At 39.8% G+C, this 20,582-nt stretch overlaps 1 protein-coding gene across 1 annotated transcript in view; it reads right to left on the bottom strand.

Moving 5' to 3' along the window:
- The window catches only part of robo1 (roundabout, axon guidance receptor, homolog 1 (Drosophila)), a 371,682-nt gene that overhangs the window by 294,857 nt on the left and 56,243 nt on the right, over positions 1-20,582 (bottom strand). Inside the window, 1 exon segment of the mRNA XM_034700847.1 lies at positions 278-430. Within this exon segment, the coding sequence (XP_034556738.1) occupies positions 278-430 (153 nt within the window).

Raw genomic sequence — 20,582 nt, 5'->3', positions numbered from 1 at the left:
AAAGAGCTACACAGCGGCACTGAAACTGCTTGTTGTTGAATTTGCTGAATACAGTGGACATCATCATGCGTGAGGACTTTCTCGCTATGAGCCACTCTTATAGACAGTGTGTCTTCTATACAGGTGCAACTTATGTCCCGGATTTTACAGTTCCCCATGCTGACTTGGTTTCACTCATATCCATGTTAACAGCAGATGCACTTCTCCACTGGAGCAGTGCTTCTTCAGAAAAGGTATGTGAAGCTGAGCAGGCTTTTTTGTTTCCTTACAAACTCACCTTCCAATATGGACAGTCTCCTCAAGCTGTGAAGTCCCCATCTCTCCCTCTGCTCCGTTGATGCCACAGCTGCCCTGCACCGGTACTGTGCTCATACTCTCAGCTCCACCATCACCCCAGCATCCACCTGCATGCTCCAGCCAGGCGGGATATCTGCATGTGAAATAAATCAGCGAGGGATGATGAGGTCTGAGCCAAGACACCAAACACACAAAGAATGCTCTCCTGCTGCAAGAAACATTTCAAACATGACTGTCTGACTAAAATGCAGATGTTTGCTGTCATGTTTGCTCTTCCCTTATTTTCACAGTTTTAGTGACCATTGAACAAAAAGACACAGTTTAAAAGGATCACCGTACCTGTCTTGGGAGTGATATGATCCTTTAAAACTATAGAGTATATAAGAAGTACAGTAAAATGTATGAGCCATCAGAGACACAGTACTTATGGCAGAGCCACAGATGTCTTAAAATTTAAAGTAAAGCCCTAAAACTCTAGAAATGCCAGATTGTATTTTCATTTTAAAGCCCTGACAGCACTGTTCCTCACCTTAACCAGACAAACCTTTGTCAAAGATGGTACAAGTATCAGACCTGTGGGCTGTAAAAACTTCAACAAAGATGTCTTAGTTTGAGTTTTCGGACTTTTGTTGGTCTCTTAAGGAGAAAACTCTCCAGTTTTGAGTCCTGCAGATGTAAACTCACACAGCTTTTTGACTAGGTTTTTTTCGTTCCAGAGTTACATTTTTACTTATTTGGGTTTTTACAAGCGTTGGCATTTTACATAAGTTTTCTTGTTTCAGTAAAGCATGTGAGAGTTACAGCTTCACCCTCTCTACACCAACCTACTCTTCTAAAAGTAGTTGTAGTCTTCCCTCCTATGTATAAACAAGTCCATGGTCTAATCAAAACCCCACATTTTCACAGCGACTGCTTCTTAAAACCTGCTGGCTGTTATTCTACTCGGCCCTTAAATGTGGACATGACCCCAGGTTACATTACACGGAGAGAAGCCTGTGAGGCACTTCAGGCAGACAGTCTGAGCTGCACTGCTGCACTCATACATAACACACTCCACTCATTGCTGTGGATCCACCTGTGGGCTCTGCTCCCCATGTGGGAGAGTTTATTATCGTCACAGCCATGATGCCAAATATAAACCCTCTGCACACTCTTGATTCACTCGATACAGAGTCTGTTTCACCAGTCAGGAGTAGAAAAGAGACATCATCATCACCTTCATATTTCAACAGCTCTTCAAATAATTACGTCTTTGAATTGTGCTGTAACAATGAAATATGTTGCAGGTGAATGTTTCACCTTTCAACTACACACCTCCGTAAAATGTGAAGCTAATGTGAGGAGCAGGGAAGAAGCAGGAGTGAAGAAATCTGTATTTGCTGCACCATTAGAGTACCCTGCAGGATGACTGTTTAATACCAGCACTCTTCTGCAGTGGATCAGTGGAGATCAAAGGCAAATCTATTAGAATGGGAGTCTAAGAGCAGCAGAAGAGTCCCTGATCAGGACCAGGATCAGAATTATCTCTACTTGAAGAGTGTATTTGCACTCGAGACGGCAGCATTATCTGAGGCAGTCACCTTTATTCCTGAAGAATTTTAATGTGCAGCTGACGCAGAGAGACACCATGGAAGTGATGTTCAGTTTTATGAAACAAAAGTGAAACAATGATGTCTGGGTAGCAGTGGGGACAATTTCTGCACTATGTGGAGTTTGCAATCCTTGCAGCTACCAGCACAGGAGTTGAGCTCAGCCTACAGTAATGTTAATAGTTGTGAAGTCCAGACCAACAACATTTGGCCAGGTCACCTGGAATCAGGCCACCCACCTCCACTTGTCACTTGCTGTCTTAAATTGTGGAGTCTTTTCAATCAAACTAACACTGCAAGTTTTATTTGCTCAATGACATACCACTGGTTTCCTTAAAAGTATGATTATGATCTTAAGAGAGAGAAAAGCTGTTGCACCACCAGCCTGGTCCATGTTGCTATGCATCCCAGCATGCTTTGTGCAGCGTAAGAGCCATATGCTGCTTTAGCGGTCACAGTGGTGCATGTCAGTGATGAAGCTGTGGTTTATAATGTCCTCTTCTACAGGAAATACATCTCTCTGCATTCAATACAGGTATATTGGGTGCACCTGTATGTTGGACGCAGCTCACTTTTTAGACAGTAAAGAAGTTATTACAAGTGTTTCTTACATATTGAAGTACTTAATGGTTATTCCAAGAGTGTAAGGGAACATTCACAGTGTTTTAGCAACCTCCTCCCACCCCCTTAGTATCTGTCATCAGCAAACTGCTCTTAAAGATAGAATAAGGCGACATAAATGGGCCATTACTCCTCAGACTTTCCATTGGATCGCTTCCATTTCTCATGCAGTGAGAGCATCATTCAGCCTCTGTCCCTGAGTTTGATAGCCTGTTTAAGCACAGAGAGAAGAACTGCAAAGCTGCAATGGTTTAAAAAAATAAAACTGAACAAATGTACAAAAGCATAAATAAATCATAAATTCTGTTTTGTACATATTTCATTAAACGCCTGGCTATCAGTCATGAACCAGAAAAGTTGAGGAATGTAGCCCAAGTCGCAGCAACTGACAGTCGTCTGGCAAAACATAATATGGAGCCCTACTTTTTTACATAACCGGAGCAGACAGACCTCAGAAGAGAGCAGAGCTGGAGTGAGCACAGAGAAACTTACACAACTGCACCACAGGCGTTTTCCTTTTAAATCTTTAAAAGAGCATTTTAACACTGGAAGGTTAGACACATGACACCTTTCAGATTAAATAACTATCTGTCCTTGCACTGAATGTAACTGCTTTGCATTCTTTTATTTAAAGTTATTTATACAGAACAGCTGACGGAGAGGAAGTGTGGGGAGTGAGAGTTGGAGAAAAGATGCAGCAAACGGTCATGGCCGGATGTCGGACCATCAAGGTGACAAGGCCAATGGCCTCTGCACATGGGACATGAGATTAACAGCTAGGCCAACAGCCCCCTAGTGTAACTGCTGCTGTCAAATCATTTGATTACTTGAATCCAACAGCCATTACTGTACAAATGTTATCATGGTAAAATGGTAAATGGACTTGTACTTATATAGCGCTTTTCCAGTCTTTCTGACCACTCAAATTCACCCATTCACACCTATTCACTCAACATTCACACACTGCTGAACATCAGCAGGAGAAATTTGGGGTGCAGTGTCCTGCTCAAGGACACTTCAACATGTGACTGCCAGAGGTTGGATCAAACTGCCAACCTTCCGATTGATAGATGACCGACTCTACCCACTGAGCCACAGCTGCATCTGTCGTAGCTCCCCATAGTCTATGTTACAAAACTCATGTCATAAAAACAGGACACTTATCACAACTTAAAGAGTCTTTCTAAAGTAGTGCTGTTAAAGTTTTGAGGAGTGGAATTCAATTGAGTGTACTTATTAAAGTAATTTAGAACAATCTGAAGCATCTGAACTTGAGAACTTTATATGACTATGGTTTATCCAACATGAGATAATGTATGAATTTGTGTTTTTCTGCAACAATCTGGGGGTTTTAATGAGGTTATGATGTTATAAACTGTAAAAAGTGTTGGGACATCAGATTAAAAAAACTGATGTGTGTGTTAACTTTAAGTAAGGTATATAGTGAGCAGACGGTTGTACCAATTGGAATCCCAACAGGGTGAGCAAGACCATCTCCAGCTACCAACTAAAGCAGTGAACAAGTTGACACCAAATACTGATTGACTGATTGATTGATTGATTGATTGATTGATTGATTGATTGATTGATTGATTGATTGATTGAAAGATGATTTTATTGATTTCAAAATGATGTATGTATACAGCTAAAATAAAAATCATTCAACTCCATGGTCAGTAACGCTGACATGGCAACTGATTTTTATCAGCCTGCTTGCTAACTAACATTAAACTGAACATTTGAATTCCCAGTAGAGTCACATTCAAACAATAGCCTGCCTATTTGTTATAAATTACATAACACTGAACATTGCCATGTGAGGTGAAGTTAAAAAAGGTGAACAGGACTTCTGATGGAATATTCATGTTGACATTTCTGTCCTCATTCAATTCTCCTTCTTCTTGGGACTTTACAGTTGACAAACCATTAAACATAGATGAGGCAAATGTCACAGCTGTTGCTATAATCACTGCTCCTCATTGCTAATGTTACTCTGTGGTGAAAGACCAGGAGCTGTGCGGACAAACAGAAATGTAGAAATGTGAGTCATCAGCATAGTGTGAAAATGACACTACTGTATGTAAAGAGTGTATAACACAGGAAATACAAATCAGTAGTTTCCAAGGTAAGATGTTTGTAAGTGAATTAATGCTGCCATGGTGACACCACAATGATAATAGATGTGATTGATTTTAAATGACCGTTTTATTTGTGACTAATGCCACACCAGTGGAGCATCATTAGACGAGACCCCATAAACTAAAATCTGTCATTATAACGGAGGGCTTCATGTGTTAATTGTTATCAGCTTACTGATGTGCCTGTAAGTTATTGGGGAGTGGTAATGAATGGATGTTTCTCTTTACAGGTTTAATTTAGCCCCCCCTTCTAAAACTAGAAGGGTCATTAAGTCTGAGATCAGGCCAGCGGTTATTAAAGTCATGAAGTCATGGCAGCCATTAAAGAGGAGGAAGAACCTTTCTCAGAATCTCCTTCTCCGTCCTCACTACTTCCTGTTCAATGCAGCATGAAGGGAAAACACTGCTTTATGTGAGAAGCAAGGGCGGCATCATGCATCCCTGCCTTCCATGGACCTTTAACGGCAACTCCCCCAATTAACTTTAATGGCCAATAATATCATTTTATGCTTTTCACTCTATTCTCTCAATTCAAACTCCTCCACAAATCCATATTACGCTCCCCCACGCCATCGGCCTCCTATCCCGCACAGCCAGCACCTCCTCCGTCTCCATTCTTCTGCTCCTTTTTCACCTCCCCAGACCTGCAGTGTCAATGGTTTAAATGGATTGCTCACACAGCCAGTTAACCTTCTCATCCCATAAAAAGTATAATTGGTTTACTATAGAAAGGAGCCTTTTCCATGCTAGGGATAATCCCTCAGCTTGATTAATGCTTCTCTAATCAATTGGTGTCTGGGAGACCCGCCTCTTCAGTCACATCCTGTAAAGGGGAACAGCTGGCCTTTCTAAAGGTCAGGGAGGGGGGGTCAGCCGGGGTCAGAGGAGCTGATGGATCAAGCAGGGGGTGTCAAACCACTTACACACATTAACAAAACTCCTGGGCTATTTTTAGGGAGTCATCAAAGAGTGTGTAAAAAGAATCAGGTTTTATGTTGCATTTCTGTGTGTCAGTGTGTGTGTGTACATGTATGTGTGTGAGTGTGTGTGTGTGTGTGGTCAAGGGTGTTTATGTTTGACCAGCTTTTATGACTCCAAAAGTGTCTATTCTGCCAAAAGATTATGATCACAAGGAAAGCTGTTATGTTTTTAAGATGTAGGGATTAAAGAGAAAAGCTCTGAATTAGAAATAAATCCAGGAGGGGGTAAAGGTTAAGTTTAGGTATAGGGATGAGGGTGAAGGTTAAGGTTGCAGGGTCAAGGATTGTAATAGGATCTCCCTAAAAGTATATTGCAAGTGTGCACTCATGTTTGCATGATGCACATCTGTGGAGCTGCACAAATCTTCTCAATCTGTATGTGCAGCATGAAAAAAAAAAAACAAAGAGACAAAGGAAAATACTTGATTTGGATGAAATTGCTCCGAGATGTCTTGTGCATTGACATCACGCAGAATGAGAAAAGATCCCCGGGTGTATTGCTCTTGTAATTTTCTCTTCAAACAGGATGGGCTATCATCCTCGCAGCCAGCTCTGCTGAGGGGTTTGTGCTCCATTCAGAGCAGATTTGAATAAGACTTGGAAATTGACACAGAGCCTGCTGCGATGTATGAATATCAATGTCACCTCTGACAGAGAAGAATGGCAGACGGTGAAGTATAAATTTATTACGAGTTTTGCATTGGGACAAAGTGTTTTGCTTTGAACATACCTGATGTGTTTTTTCCCCCACTAGGAGCTTGAATAGTTGGTGTATTCTCTGTGGAACCATCATGATTACAATAAAGTTATCTTCTCCAAACTATGTAATCAATATACAATCAACAGACACTTAAAGATGACCACGCTGAACAAGACATCACCCCTGAGGACTCTGAATAGTAAATAATGAATCACTACATTAGTACTACGCCTGTTGTATACATTAGCATTCAAAGTGGACATCTAAATTACTTTGAATCTATACATGTCACTTGTCACGTTGTGAAGATGCATGCTTTGGTCTCTGACATGAAACTCAAGTCATAACAGAAATATCTGACCTTGCTCAGTATGCTAGCTTAGATAGACTGGTAGGTAAAGCTTGAAATGAGCAGTGCATTAATCTTTGAGATATCTTGATGCTAATAACAGTGGACTCCTGAATCCTGATGAATAATCTCACAAGGCGTTTCTTTAGCATGTTTTGCAGCCATCAGTTAAACCAGCTCTCTCTTATTCTCCACCTTTCCTCCCTTTTCCAGCCCTTCAACTTTCCACGGGGGTGTCACGGCTGATCGGTTGGAGATTTCGTTAAACTTGTAAACAACAGCAGCCATCTGTCTCCATCAACTTTAATAACAGCTCAATGCTTATTCCCGTATTTATAAGATTCTCGAGCGCAGGAGGGCGGCAGCAGGCGCTCGGCGCTCGCATTGGAGGGGGAAATCAGAGCGCGGCCCGTGTTAGTATGCACATACATGCCTCTCCTACACACAGACTCACTGCGACAACACTGCAGAGAGAGATGGGGGAGATGGTGGAAAGAGAGTGGGGGATGGATGAGGGATAAAGCGGGAAGTGAGGGGAATAGGAAGGGGGATCTGTTTCTGAATTCTCTTAGCTTCGAGGTCAGAGCTTTGGACTCAGTTTGGCGTAAACACACACAACAAATCTCTAATTGGAGCACAGCAAGGTGTAGCGAATAAATATTTCACCCACAGTCAGAAAAACAATTGATTGTAATGGATCTACAGTGAACTAGTCAGCAAAGCCCACATTGTGTTGTTTTATTATTAATACTCTTGAGCCAATGGGCTGTGGAATATGCATCGAGTGACCTGCCCTTCCCTCTTCTTATGCTAATCGTCATTGACATTTTCTGCACACAGCACGTCTGTGCCGATCCCACTGCAGCAGACCAGAAAACCACCAAACATTAGCAACAATAAAACCCTCTAACGGTGCTATAGTGCACCTCAAGATATTACCATACTGGTGTTACAGCCGTCCATATGCTGCAGCGTTGACCCTCGTATCTCTGAAAAGATTTTGTTGTCATCTCTGACAGTCAGGTGGTCTTTGTGTGTGAAGGACTACAGCATTCATCTTCTGCCCATTTATCATCCCTGTCTACTTTTCTGCAGGCCTCCATTCATCTATCCGTCCATTCATCTTTCCATCCATCAGTTCATATCGCCCTAGTTCCACATGTGGATCCATCTGTCATGGCCTCCGTGACGCCTGTTCGCTTATAGAAAGACATCTCAGGCTAAAACGTCCACCTCTCCCAAATTGCTTAAAATTCACAATTTTGGTGCAGAGGCTGATTTTATGAAATGTCAGGATGCAGAACAGCGTTTGATTGATTTTACTTGAGAGCACACAGTTCTTCTCCTTCAGTATGACAAGAACCAAGAATCAACAACCCCAGGGCACCGGCTTAGCTCAGTAGATAGTATGCAACCTTTATACAGGGGTTGATTAAGTAGGTTCGATTCCTGCCTCTGTCTTTTGCATGTCATCCCTCCCTCTTTCCTCCCAACATATCCCGTCTTTCTTCCTAGAAAAGTTTTGACAGGAACCAAAAACTGGTTATCTTCTACTTAAATCAACAGGCAGTGTTTGAGAAGATACTTTTAAGAAATATGTATGCAAGCTACATACTTCACAGACCAACAGTGTAGCTAAGCTACTTAGAAAAAGCAGCTCAAATTACTTCACAGCTTTACAATGTTTCAATATATTTCATTTTGTTTAGATCACAGTGTGTGCAGGCTGAAGACATCAACTCTAGTTATCTAGGAAAAGTAAATGGTGTGCCCCAGGGCTCTGTCTTGGGACCATTGTTGTTCATAATTTATATTGACAGTATTGGTCCAAATACAAACTTTCATGTCTATGCAGATGATACATCCTCATCAATATCAGCAACATCCTCAATATCATGAAGTCAGTAGCATCTATAGCTTCCTATCTAAAGTGTTAGGAGACTCTGGGGATCAAATGGAGGTTGGTAACTCATTCCACCATCAAAGGACTGCAGAGGAGAAGAGTCCAGCTGGTGACTTACGGCTGTGTTGTAATGGGAGTGCCAACCGTTTTCATTTAGACATTGTAGAGGATGGAAGGGTGTGAGTTCAGGTGAGCAGGAGCTGTATTTGTTGCTGGTTTTTAAGCACTCTTTTTATGTCATTTTGTTTTGATGCCTTTATTTGGAAGATAGAACAGTGGGTAGATTAGGAACCTGTGAAGAAAGAGTGGGGAATGACAAGCATCCAATTTGACCCCAGGCCACAAGCTTCAAGGACGACACCTTCTGTGCATGGAGCATACTATTTAACCTGCTGAGCTACACCGATGTACTAAGCAACAATTTCAAAATGTCTATGTCATCATATGAAATGAAACAAATTATGTAACATGCCAGTGAGGAATATCAGTTGATGTTTTTCTGCATGAATTACAAGTTTATGTATGAAAAACACACAAAATAAAGTTTCCCCAGCTTTCAGAGATCAGTGAGAGAACAGGTCCATATGTTGCACTGAGATGGCCAGGTAACTGAAAACAGTGCTCAACTACTTTTCTGGTAATTTGGTGAAAAGTTGCAATCACTGGCAAAATGGCAGAAAAAGTCACTTAAAAACTAAAATAGATATTCAAATATGAATGAGGTTGAAGTAGAAAGCTACTGTAAAATTCAGATTTTGCATTATCACCTCATCCCAGCACTGTCAATTTAAGCCAGTGTCTCTTACAGGGAAGAGGATCATGACCATCATTCACCGTCAGAGGTGAAACACTGATTTTTATGTTTCAGACAATCCACTCCAATCCCAGCCACACTTCAGAGCCAGCTCACAGACTCTTCTTTGGTTCAAACTTTTAACAGGCTTAATTTGGTCTCCATCTGAGCCTGAAACACATTCAGAGTGAATTCAAATCAAAGCGCTAAGACGATAAAACGTGCTCAGCTTCAGTAATCACAAGGTTTCTCTGCACCATGTATTCCAGCTGCCACAGCCGGTGTGTCTGTCTTGATCTTATTTGTAAAAACTATTATTTTGTGATCAAAACAAGGGGATCGATGAGTAGATGGAGATGGAATAACAACCTCCAGCTAATTGGATTTCCTGGCTCCAATACAAGCCAATTAACCTTACACTGAGGCAATTAACAGTGAATGGAGTGGTTCAATATCACAAAAGTGAAGCCCCCACAAGTTATTCGCCGGATAGTTTATCTCTATTGAGCTGCACGGTGCCGGTCTTATAGCCGTCACCGCCTCTCTGCTAACCGCTAAATGTGACCCCGCGCCGTGTCATCCCTTTAATGATGATTCATGCCGCACTAGCTGCCCCTGCACTTGCATACTCCTCACCTCTCTGCATGTTAATGATGACTCCTCTCTGCAGGTTCATGCAGGACGAAGAGCGGTGAGCGAAGGGCTTACACACGACTCACTGGAGACCCTCCGCCGGCCTCGCTGTGATAAACACATGATTAGGGAGACAAATGATATTAGGGCCAATCATCTCCCGCCCACTGCGGTCATTAAAACTCCACACAGCAACAATAGATCAGTGCTAATTGGATGCAGAATATGACCATAACAACACAATACTGCCATCAATCAAGCAGTCTGTCTTTGAGGAGAACTTGAGCTGACCTCGTGATTTACATCGAGGTTGCCACTCATTGTCTTCACGAGTGCGGCTATAAAAGTCAGAGGGTCATTGGTAAATATTGCTTATGTTGTTCTTCTGAAAGATCCCAGATGATGTTATTGTTTACAGTGTGGGATCTGAATTAGCTCAATTTCTATATGCACCAAAGGCATGTTTTACACAGCTGGATTGGACAAATAACATTGCAGAAAATGTTTTTGATATGTTCCAATGTTCATTATTATGATCTTGATCTTGCTTTGAATTACCCAAAACAATATCTCTACTGTTAAGGTTCATACTTTTTTCAATAGAGATAATAGCAGGGAACACAGAACTGCACAATGAGCAGGGACGCATCCAAAATATATGACAGAGGAGGCCAAACTCGGGCACTGAATTCTGCAGGGATGACATCAAAAGCATTTATTCACAATTTTTGTCTCCACTGATCATACCGGTTTTAACTGCTTAGATTAGTGTATCATATAGTTGTTAGATTTCTGTGTTTAGGATTTTTAAAATAAAGATAACATGACTTAAATTATTCTATGAGTAGCTCTTTAAGGACTCAAAATGGAGATACATCTTCAAAGTCTAAGTAAGAACAGTGATGTTGCTACCGCATGAAAATCTGAAAAGGATGCAGTACACTCACTACTCATGTTCATAATGCAAATCATATATACAGAACAATATATTGTTCATCACCAGCAAAGCAGGGATGCAGCAACTTGGGCTCAAGGTTGTTTAATAGGAGGTGTAACTCTGTTATCTCCTGTCGGTCATTTGTTTTAGGCATAGACTGTATAAATAATGGACGTAGTATTCCTGACGTCCCCCATCTGTTTCTGAAGCACTGTTTTGAAGCCAATCGGCGGTGGTAGCCATATTGGATATGCTGAACTCAACCTTACTGCTGTCGAGCGAGTGTAACGTAAAGAGGCTGGGCTTTGAGCCTCCTAGCCAACAGCTACAGTGTTCCCACCTGTCAATCAAGTGAGCTGTGCCTCTCAGTATGGAAAACTCGTAATCTTAATATATTTGAAATTGACGCATTATGAAAAAATTCACCCCTGTACAGTGTGTGCCGATTAAGAAATGAGCAATCCAGACTACACTTGTTTTTTGTACCAGGCTGTACACGTTTATTTCTGCTGTAAAGATCGGCCTTTTTGAATGTGTGTGTATGTGGTTTCCGGTACTTCCGAAGCCAGCCTCAAGCGCACCCTTGAGGAACTGCAGGTTTTAACACTAACGCATCGGCATCAATTCTCGCGGCCGGAGGTTGCTACTTGGTTTTAGGGTAGTGAATTTGCATGAAGAAAAGAGGCAGTGAGGTTATCATGGATTAATGTTACCCCCCTAGCATTAGCCACAGTTTGCTCTCATGCTATGTGAGTCTATTTAGCTTATTGTAGAGATAAGTCTCAATCAAGACGTTACTCTTACCATGTTGCTTTCTTTGCTGTTTTATTTAGAGGTCAATGAGACATTTTTTGTTTTTAATTATTTGCAATTTAATCATATTCCTGTTTCCAACTATTTAATTAAAGTAATTTGTGGGGGAGGGGACTTTTTATCTCTTTACTGAGATAAAAAAGTGAATAGGGTAGGACACTGGTCAACACATTAGGTAAAAGGCTGGAGGTTGAAATCAAACCCAGGCTGTGCTTTGGTTATGCATTTTCTCAGTATGAATTTTTCCTCATTTCTTTAGAGATTTGTATGAATTCTAATTGAGTCATATTTGACCCTCAGCTCACCTCTTTGTCTGTGAAACCCCGTGGCTGCAGGGAGAAAAAGGTGTTGTTTCATATTGCAAATTCAATGCTTGCAAAGGTCAATAACTGCCTCGTTGTCTCTCAATGCCAACAGGGTGTGGGGACTCTACTCTTCTTCCAACTCACATTATCATTACAAATACATTTAAAAAAGCCTTGAAAACATTTAAAATATACCATGAGGGGCTTTCTAACAGGATCTCAGTGTGTAGGCGCCTTTGGCAAATCCATCTGTAATCTCTCTCACAATGTGCTGCCTCTCATTAATAACAAATCATGGACTCCTCAGCTGATCAGCACCGGATACTCTCCTTCTGGACTGAGAGGAGACTCAAGCCTGATCTCAGTCCATCACACTGATTTTTTAAACATGCATTGAGGCCCTTACTTTAAAAATCAATTCATGCATGCTTGTCCGCAGCCTAAAGCCAACACACAATAATCCATTGTTTCTTTACATTGCATACAAGTAACACTGTATGATACATAATTTTCATTGTAACATGCATTTACTATAGCTGCCTTTGATATGACACTGATAGTAATCTTTGATCCTTAATCATAAGCTTTATGTGTAACCCTGAAATCAGTGATTACAGTTCCAACAGTCCCTCACAGAGAGTGCTGCTGGAAAGGCTGAACATGACACCAATTTTGCAGCAAGGGAAAAATCAGACTCCCAGCCATTTAAGGTAATGATGATGGCTGCACCAGTGACAGCCTGTTGCATCAGGTTTATATTTCAAAGCATACAGTATATAATAATATAATCCATATTCTTATGTTCTAAATTACATTATATTCTTACCTATCAAATAACTATGTAAATACTCTATTCTTCTATAATTACAAATATCTATGTATGTTTCTTAGGGGTGAGCCCGACTAAGGATTTGCTTAGTCGAATCTGATTCATCAGATTTTGCCCATAGTCGACGAATAGTCGAATGTTTGTTGTTTTTCCTTATTGACCCAAAGTCTGCATGATGGTGACCGCATGACAATATTACGCATAACCCTTTTACAATTAAGAGACTCGTAGCTTAAAGTAAAAGGGACAACAGAATATTATAAGTATAAAACTTAGATTTTTTCCTTGCTTTGTTAACTGTAAATCCTGTCTTTGAGAATATCCTCTTTGATGATGTGGAGGTGGATGGGATGCTGTGGATTGTTTTTTAGGCTTTGCGTAGCTTTGGGTATCCCTGCTCGTTCGTTTGGCCCCGTACAGTTTTTGTGTGGTCCGGTAATCCTTGATCTCACAGCCCTCTTCATGAAGCTGCTCCTCATCTTCATCACTATTTTTTAGAATCAACTGAAGTTTTATTTCCTGACATTTTGAGCTGCTATGAACGTAGAAAGATTTAAAGGCCAGCTGAGGTACGTCTGCTCCACAGCTCCCGCTAAATGGGAGAGTCCACCTTTAATTACCAGGGGAGATTTAATTACCACTTTAAGGAGATTTAACACTTCAAGAGCTGTTCTCAGAATTACATTAAATAAGTCTATATTTATATCAAAATAGGCTATATGAGACACTATTTTTAAGGGAAATAGGAAAATAATGTAAAATTAGACATTGAGCACCCCCATGGTTTGAATGGAATGAGCCACGTTTCATATGCAAATATTCGACTATGAGATTGGCAGTCGACTAAGGCTCGTTAGAACGAATCGTCGAATATTCGACTATTTGGGGTCACCACTAATGTTTATAGTTCCTTTATCTGCCATGTGTAATATTACACATACGTTACATAGCTTCAAACTAAGTCTATATTGGTCTTATTATATGGATACATGTGTGTTTTTATGTGTGTTATATTTAAGCTTCCTTATTCAATCCTCTCTATCATACAGTATATGTAAGGGATGATGTTTAGTGAGTGGGTGGTTTCTGCATATTAGAGCGTAAAACAAAGTCTTGTCTCAACCTGAGTTTTAATCGAAAACAACATATTTGCCACAGTGTCAACAGGCAGAGCTGAAATGAGTGACTCTCAACTGTGGATTGATTTGATATAGTCTGTGATCAGGTTGTCCCTGGTGTCGCTTTGCTGTTAAATGTATCAATCTGACCAATCAGAATGAAGTATCTTACATAGCGTCACCGTTGGGTAGAAACCTTCTATCTCTGAAACAACTATTTTCTAGGAAGTGAAAAAAAACAACTTACAAAATACTTTCATCTGTTATATTTTAGAGACCCCCTGACAGACTTAAAGGAACATCAATAGCATTGATTAATGGAGAAAACAACTAAAATCATTAAATATGGAGATACAATGTTTCTGCCTGACAGTGACAATAGTTAGGTTAAAAGGCTACATAACTAAATCTATACAATTTCAATCAGTTACTATCAATGTTAGCATATCTGGCAACATCCAGTTTTAGAATATCTCTCTATTCTCACTACTGTAAGCACCTTCCTGCTGCTCTCAGTGTTAATGACTGTTTTTCAGTGTTCTTTGCTTGTTTTCACTTCATTGTAATTTTAATGTTATTGCTGCATCAACAATCTCATTTAACCCCTGGTATTAAAAAGTGATCCATCAATCCATCTATCTAATAATTACTTCCCAGGGTGACATCAATAAATAAAGCGGTCAGTGTCTGGCCCTTACATAACCTCCTGACCCGATGGATCTGCCTTCATACCTTCCTCCAATTTCCGCGTCTATCATCAGGTCACAGGTACGGACCAATCACCTGTCAAACTGATCGACTGGTGCAGAGTGTATAGGAATTCAATGGTAACACACTGTGATGATGTTTCTACTCTTCTGTCACTTTGTCAGAATCCAATAAAGGTTGAGTCAAGGACGCAGTGGACGAAGAAGGAAGGAAGGGGTCAAAGTTCCAGGACGGAGAGATTAAAACCTGGATGCGTGAGAAACAGGAACAAACTATGAACGGAGTATCGACTAGAAGGATGAAGGTTTGCTATGACTGGTAGACGGTGGGTCAATCCAGACTGGGGAGAGCCAAGTATAAAGTACAGAGAGGAAGCAAAGCTACAAACACAAAACCAAGACCCTTTTTTTTAGACTATCACAAGTAATGCAATACGAAAGTCCTCCTTACCAAATGTATATTCCAGATTTCACACTCTTTTCAGATATGAAATGATAGAAATAAACTTTTCTTTTCCATTGAACTTGTGGCCTCAGAAATGAGGTAAGTGTTATTGTTGTGCTATGAAAATTTACAAGCAGCTAAAATGTGTCATATGAAGCAGAAGAGGATTCATAGATAATGATAACTAAATTGTTTTCCACGACAGTTTGTGTGTGTTCTATTACACTTCTACTCTAGTGGTTTATTATTGGGCATTTTCTAAAGGTGAGAGTCACAGGAAAAAATGTTGGTTAGCTTACTTAAGCAAGATCAGCCTGCATAGGTTTAATTCTTGAACTGTATCTGTACTTTATATTGCATATTTAAGGTGTATATGAAGTGCTATCTTGGAGGGTATCTTGTTTTAAAAAGTAAACATTGAGATCAAGAGAGAGGTAATTATTTCAGATCTGCAATCAACATTTATTTACACTTTTTCGGCAGGGAGTTTTTGGGGGTGTCACTTTAATGGCTGCCATAAAAGACAGAATAATACTAATAATCCAGCCCAACTTTTCCAGAGCCAATGGCAGTCATCTCAGGTCCTTGTTTTGTAAGACAACATTGTGTAACCCATAATTATCATTATTATTATGATTATTATTATTATTATTGTTATTGTTATTTTTATATATAATTTATATATTTTTTTTCATATATTTTTTTTCTTTCTTCATTGTTTAGTTGGTAAGAAATTTTAGAATTGTGTGTCAAGCTATGAAAAAAAAAGTCAGAAAAAGACAAATGAAAGAGAAATTGTTGAACTGATTAGTTGATGATATAAGTTGGAAGTTTAAGTTTTCTTTTCAATGAATTCTTGAACAGGTCATAGCATGCATTGTTTAAACAGAGAGACTATGAGTTGAATTTAACAGTTTGATTCTCAGGACTACCGTGACACATTTTGTTTAGAAAATCAAACAACATCAGCCTGTGTGACAGAAACAGACCCTGAGCAGCAGAGATTGAAAATGAAGCCTGTGGAGCGGTTCATAATGCAAACAGAATGACGGATTGGACCTCTGCAGGTACAGGCTGAAATTAGATTGAAGTGTCCATTAATTTGTGTGACAGAACGCTCTGCTGGGTTGTCAGCATGATCTCACCTGTTAGATGACCCACATGGAGAAGAGCTGACAGCGGCTGGTTCTGTCCTCCTTTAACAACTCTGTCATGTTACCCGTATGGCTCAACACTTTTAAACCCTCACTGGCTCAAAACCACGAGTTACGACCCAAACAACCCAAACTTGTGCCATTCAATAGTACTAATGTGTGATCATTAACGGCAAATACATCCATCACCAAGTCAAGTCAACAGAAGCCAGGAGACACAAAACAAACTGTTTATTTTAAAAGACCACATCGGGGTTTAATCTTGTTTAGGACAATTACCTTCAAATTACTGTTATTGATGAGCATTTTGAAAAACAGCAGGATTTATTAACGGCTAATTTACTGTTCTCCTTTATTACATTTTTGGACAGTATAGAATTACCCATGCTACTATAAAATTAGATCACTCTGCTTTAGGCTGGTTTCATGAAAGTATTTGGCATTCTGACAGAAAGTGCAGATTTTTGCACTCAATGAAAGCTCAAGAAAGTTTGTTTTAGACTCTTGTTTTAAAGTATGGCTTGAATTCATGGAACAAAAACAATTAAAACTGTTTGGGTTCATAAGACACAGGGACTTCTATTGCACTGAAGTTTGGTTGGGGGCTCTGCCTAGAAAGTAAAAAAGAAATGCAGCAAAGAAACCGGAAACTATTTTCACATGTTTTACTTTTAAAAAAAGTTCATTATATGTTCTCTTTGGGAACACGATGGTAAGAAAGGCTAAGGTGTATATCTAAATGCTTTATACTTGCCAACTAACATAGTAAAAAACAGATAAGTTCTGAATCTTTAATTGTCTCTTTATTTTACTTAGAAAAGTAAAAAACTAAAAGGTACATTTTTTAATTTTAAAAAAGTAAAATTGGAAACTTAAAACAAACATAATTTAGCTTTAATAAATCCTTTGTCATGTGAATTTGGATTCAATGATATGACAAAGTGTCAAATCTGACATTTCAACAAATAAAACCTAGGTGGTTCTCAAAATCCCTCAGTGCAAAAATTATAGCCATGTTCAAGGGCTTCATCCAGCCTCTGAGCTGTCAACTTAAGCATACTCGCTGGACTAACTTCAGAAGACCATATCCATGTGAAACAGAACTTGTGACGTTATTGATCTGACTGTGACTGTGTGCAGAGATCACATCATACAGGACGGTATGGATATGTCTGCAGGATAGTGGCGACTCAGGAGATTATATCTGGGTTCCAAAATGTGCTATTGGTAAACCCATGATATTCTACCATAGAAAAGGTGGATCATCAAGTGATGTAAATTCAGCTATTTTGTCATAAATGGCTTTAGCTTTTGGGTTGACTGATACAACCTTCTGCAGTTCTAAAATGCCTGTTGAATCAACATAATGGCACTCGTGCTAATGCTAGCTGCAGCTACTGTTTGGTGAATTACAATATTCATTGTGTTACAATTTGCAGATATTTATTTTTCTCTTCTTGGAAGAAAAACATTTCAACAAATGTTTTGCAAATTACAGTCATGTAATCCTCCTATGAAACAGTGAAGAACAGATATACCAGTTACAGCATCTTTACTCTTGCTGCAGGTGCACTTGTTCCTCACTTCTGAGCTTAACGGCTTCAGGGCTGAATAATACACAGATTCTTTTCTGCACTGATTTATGAATTTGAATGAATACACCCAAATTAAAAGTCACATTTTTATTCTGAATAATGCCTGATATATTGGTGATATTATCCAGATGTGATATTCTTTTTGAAATGTTGTATTCAACGTATTGACTCGCAGCCCCGCACTCTGTACAGTGTCATCTTCAAGTTCTTGTGCGTACAAGGAGAAGCAGGTAGGTCAAGTCTAAAAGCGACTTTGCGAAATGTAAAACCCACCCAGAGTGAAGTAAAGTAACTGCTGAGTCACTGGTGACAACTTTATCAAACCCTGATGATTTATTACCCCAATTTGTGCTTTGGTGCCTATAAAATCTTCCTTAATGCACCTTTAAGGTACAACTGAGCTGTAAAAACACCTCGGGGCGATGTTAAATCTTTTATGTGTGTGTGAACGGGGCACATCCAGCCTCTCTCTCAGTCTCACCCTCTGCAGCTACTATTGTGATGACCGTTGTTGAAGGGCACTCTCTCGATGAGTTTATTAGAAAGTCTCATCAAACGGCACTCAACTCCAGCATCTGACAGCTCGCAGGTGAGTAACTCCTTTTCAAAAAACAGTTTGTCCTTCAAAAACTAACGCCAAAGGCAGAGATATAGTCCGGCAGCATAAAAATGTTTTAACTGCCTTCATAAAACTGCACTTTCTTCTGCGTCCCCTCTTTGAATCATCTATTTTTCTTTGGGATCTAATGGGTCTCGTTGGAACTCCTAATTGGCAGTCACTGTAGCTGCTGTCCTTTGAGCTGCGGTTGCTATAGGGGGCTGTGCTGAGCGTTCAAACCGGCTTTGAAGTTCTCAAAAGTGAATTCTCTCTTCACTGCTGTGGCAGCAGAAACAGAGATGACCAGATGGGATGCTAATTGAATGGGAGAGGTATAAATGGAGCCAGTGTCATAACTCTACAACACTGGGATAGTCCATAGTGGTGGTATCTCATTATCACTGGGGCCAAAACCTTCAGAAAGGGTCGGCCGTGTTCGCTCAGCTCCTATTCCATATGGACTTTCATGCCTGCGATGGAGTGTGAGAGCACTTGATGTTCACAGAGCGGGAGACCTTTCATGTCTTCTCTTCACATTTCCTTTAAACAAAATTGAAATGTTAATTGCTTTTTTTTTTTAAAGCTCCACTGATGCAACAACACAATGCCTGTAAACCCCCAAATCTCTCAAGTAACCTGATGAGACAAAAAGAGGAGGTGATACCAGAGCATGAAGGATCCTTTTAGCTTAGATATGTTCTGCTTTTTTTTTTTAAATATACTGCCAAACTGTACAGAGCTTCAATGTGCCATCTGTCATCTGTGCTTGTTTACATACAGGTGATAGGGCATTATAGTGTTTTGGCAGCAGCCATTAACCAAAGCTACAGCCCTGGCTAGTGGCAGGTGGCATATGACCAACATTTCAGGCCTACAATTATCAAAATATAAACAGTTCTGCAATTCTGGTGCCCACTAGCGCAGGTGAGGATGTTTATTTGTTTAGTCGACTACACAAGCGAATCATTAGATGGAACAACTCATTATTTTATGTTAGTTTTAGACAATGCATCCGTCAGGTCAACTAACTGTGGCTGCATTTTGCAGTAATTGTCAACAGACGATGGCAGGGCTCATGAGGCAAAATAAAAAAATGTATAATAATATTATATATATATCATATGATTAGATATAAATCATGATTATATATATTATTCTTATTTTATATAGGCCATCAACTGACCAACTCTCTCATAATTGCCATCAGAGGTTAAAAAGATTATATCAGTCAACCACTAGCTTGTTGTGCTTTTTAGTTGTACTGATTTTGATTTAAAGGTGGTTTTGATATGCTATAAGTAATATATAAGGGAGTTTTACAGCACAGTCTGACATAGCACAAAGCTGATTAACATAAAATATAGGGTCAATAGAAGGAAGTGGTTCAACATGATTTTGCCTGGAGCTTTGCAGCTTGTCAAAAAGATACATCCCTGCATATTGAAACAGTAAAATTACGGTAAAACATTTGTTCCATCTACACTGCACAAGGCCAAAATCTTGTGTTCCTTACAGTCAGGATAACCCTGAAAATATAGTGTTGTGCTTTTTAAAAAATATATACATTCTAAGTTCTAAACAAAATATGAATTATAATGAATAATAATGGTTTCAGAGTCTTTTAGATTTTAACCTCAGAAACTAATTCATCCGAAAATCATGTAAGAGTGAAAATACAGGGAGCACACAGAGGAAGTGCACAGAGCTTGACTGTATAGACTGAATATTTCCCCAGTACATTACAGTCAAATATGCACAAGGATTACTGTTATTATCTGGGGTCAATGTGCAAACAAAGAATATTCAGCTCTAAATGATCCGTTCAATGCCATCAACAAAAGCCCTCCCATTCCTCTTCACTCTACTACATGAATACATTGACCCTCTCTTTCTGTCTCTCTCTTTCCGTCTCCTGCAGGAGTGCGTCTTACACTGAGAAACAAAAGCTGGGGCATAGATGGCGGTTCAGCAGATGGGATTAGGCTGTAAGTCTTCAAAGAAGTCTCTCTCAGCTAAAGCTGCTCACTTCAGTCATACTAATGCTGTTTTCTTATCCCTTTTTACCTCACCCTCTCTCT

Source organism: Notolabrus celidotus, chromosome 14 (genome assembly GCF_009762535.1).
Source record: "Notolabrus celidotus isolate fNotCel1 chromosome 14, fNotCel1.pri, whole genome shotgun sequence".
NCBI lineage: Eukaryota > Metazoa > Chordata > Actinopteri > Labriformes > Labridae > Notolabrus > Notolabrus celidotus.
Note: the sequence above shows the minus strand (reverse complement) of the source record. Positions and strands in the feature narration are given on the sequence as shown.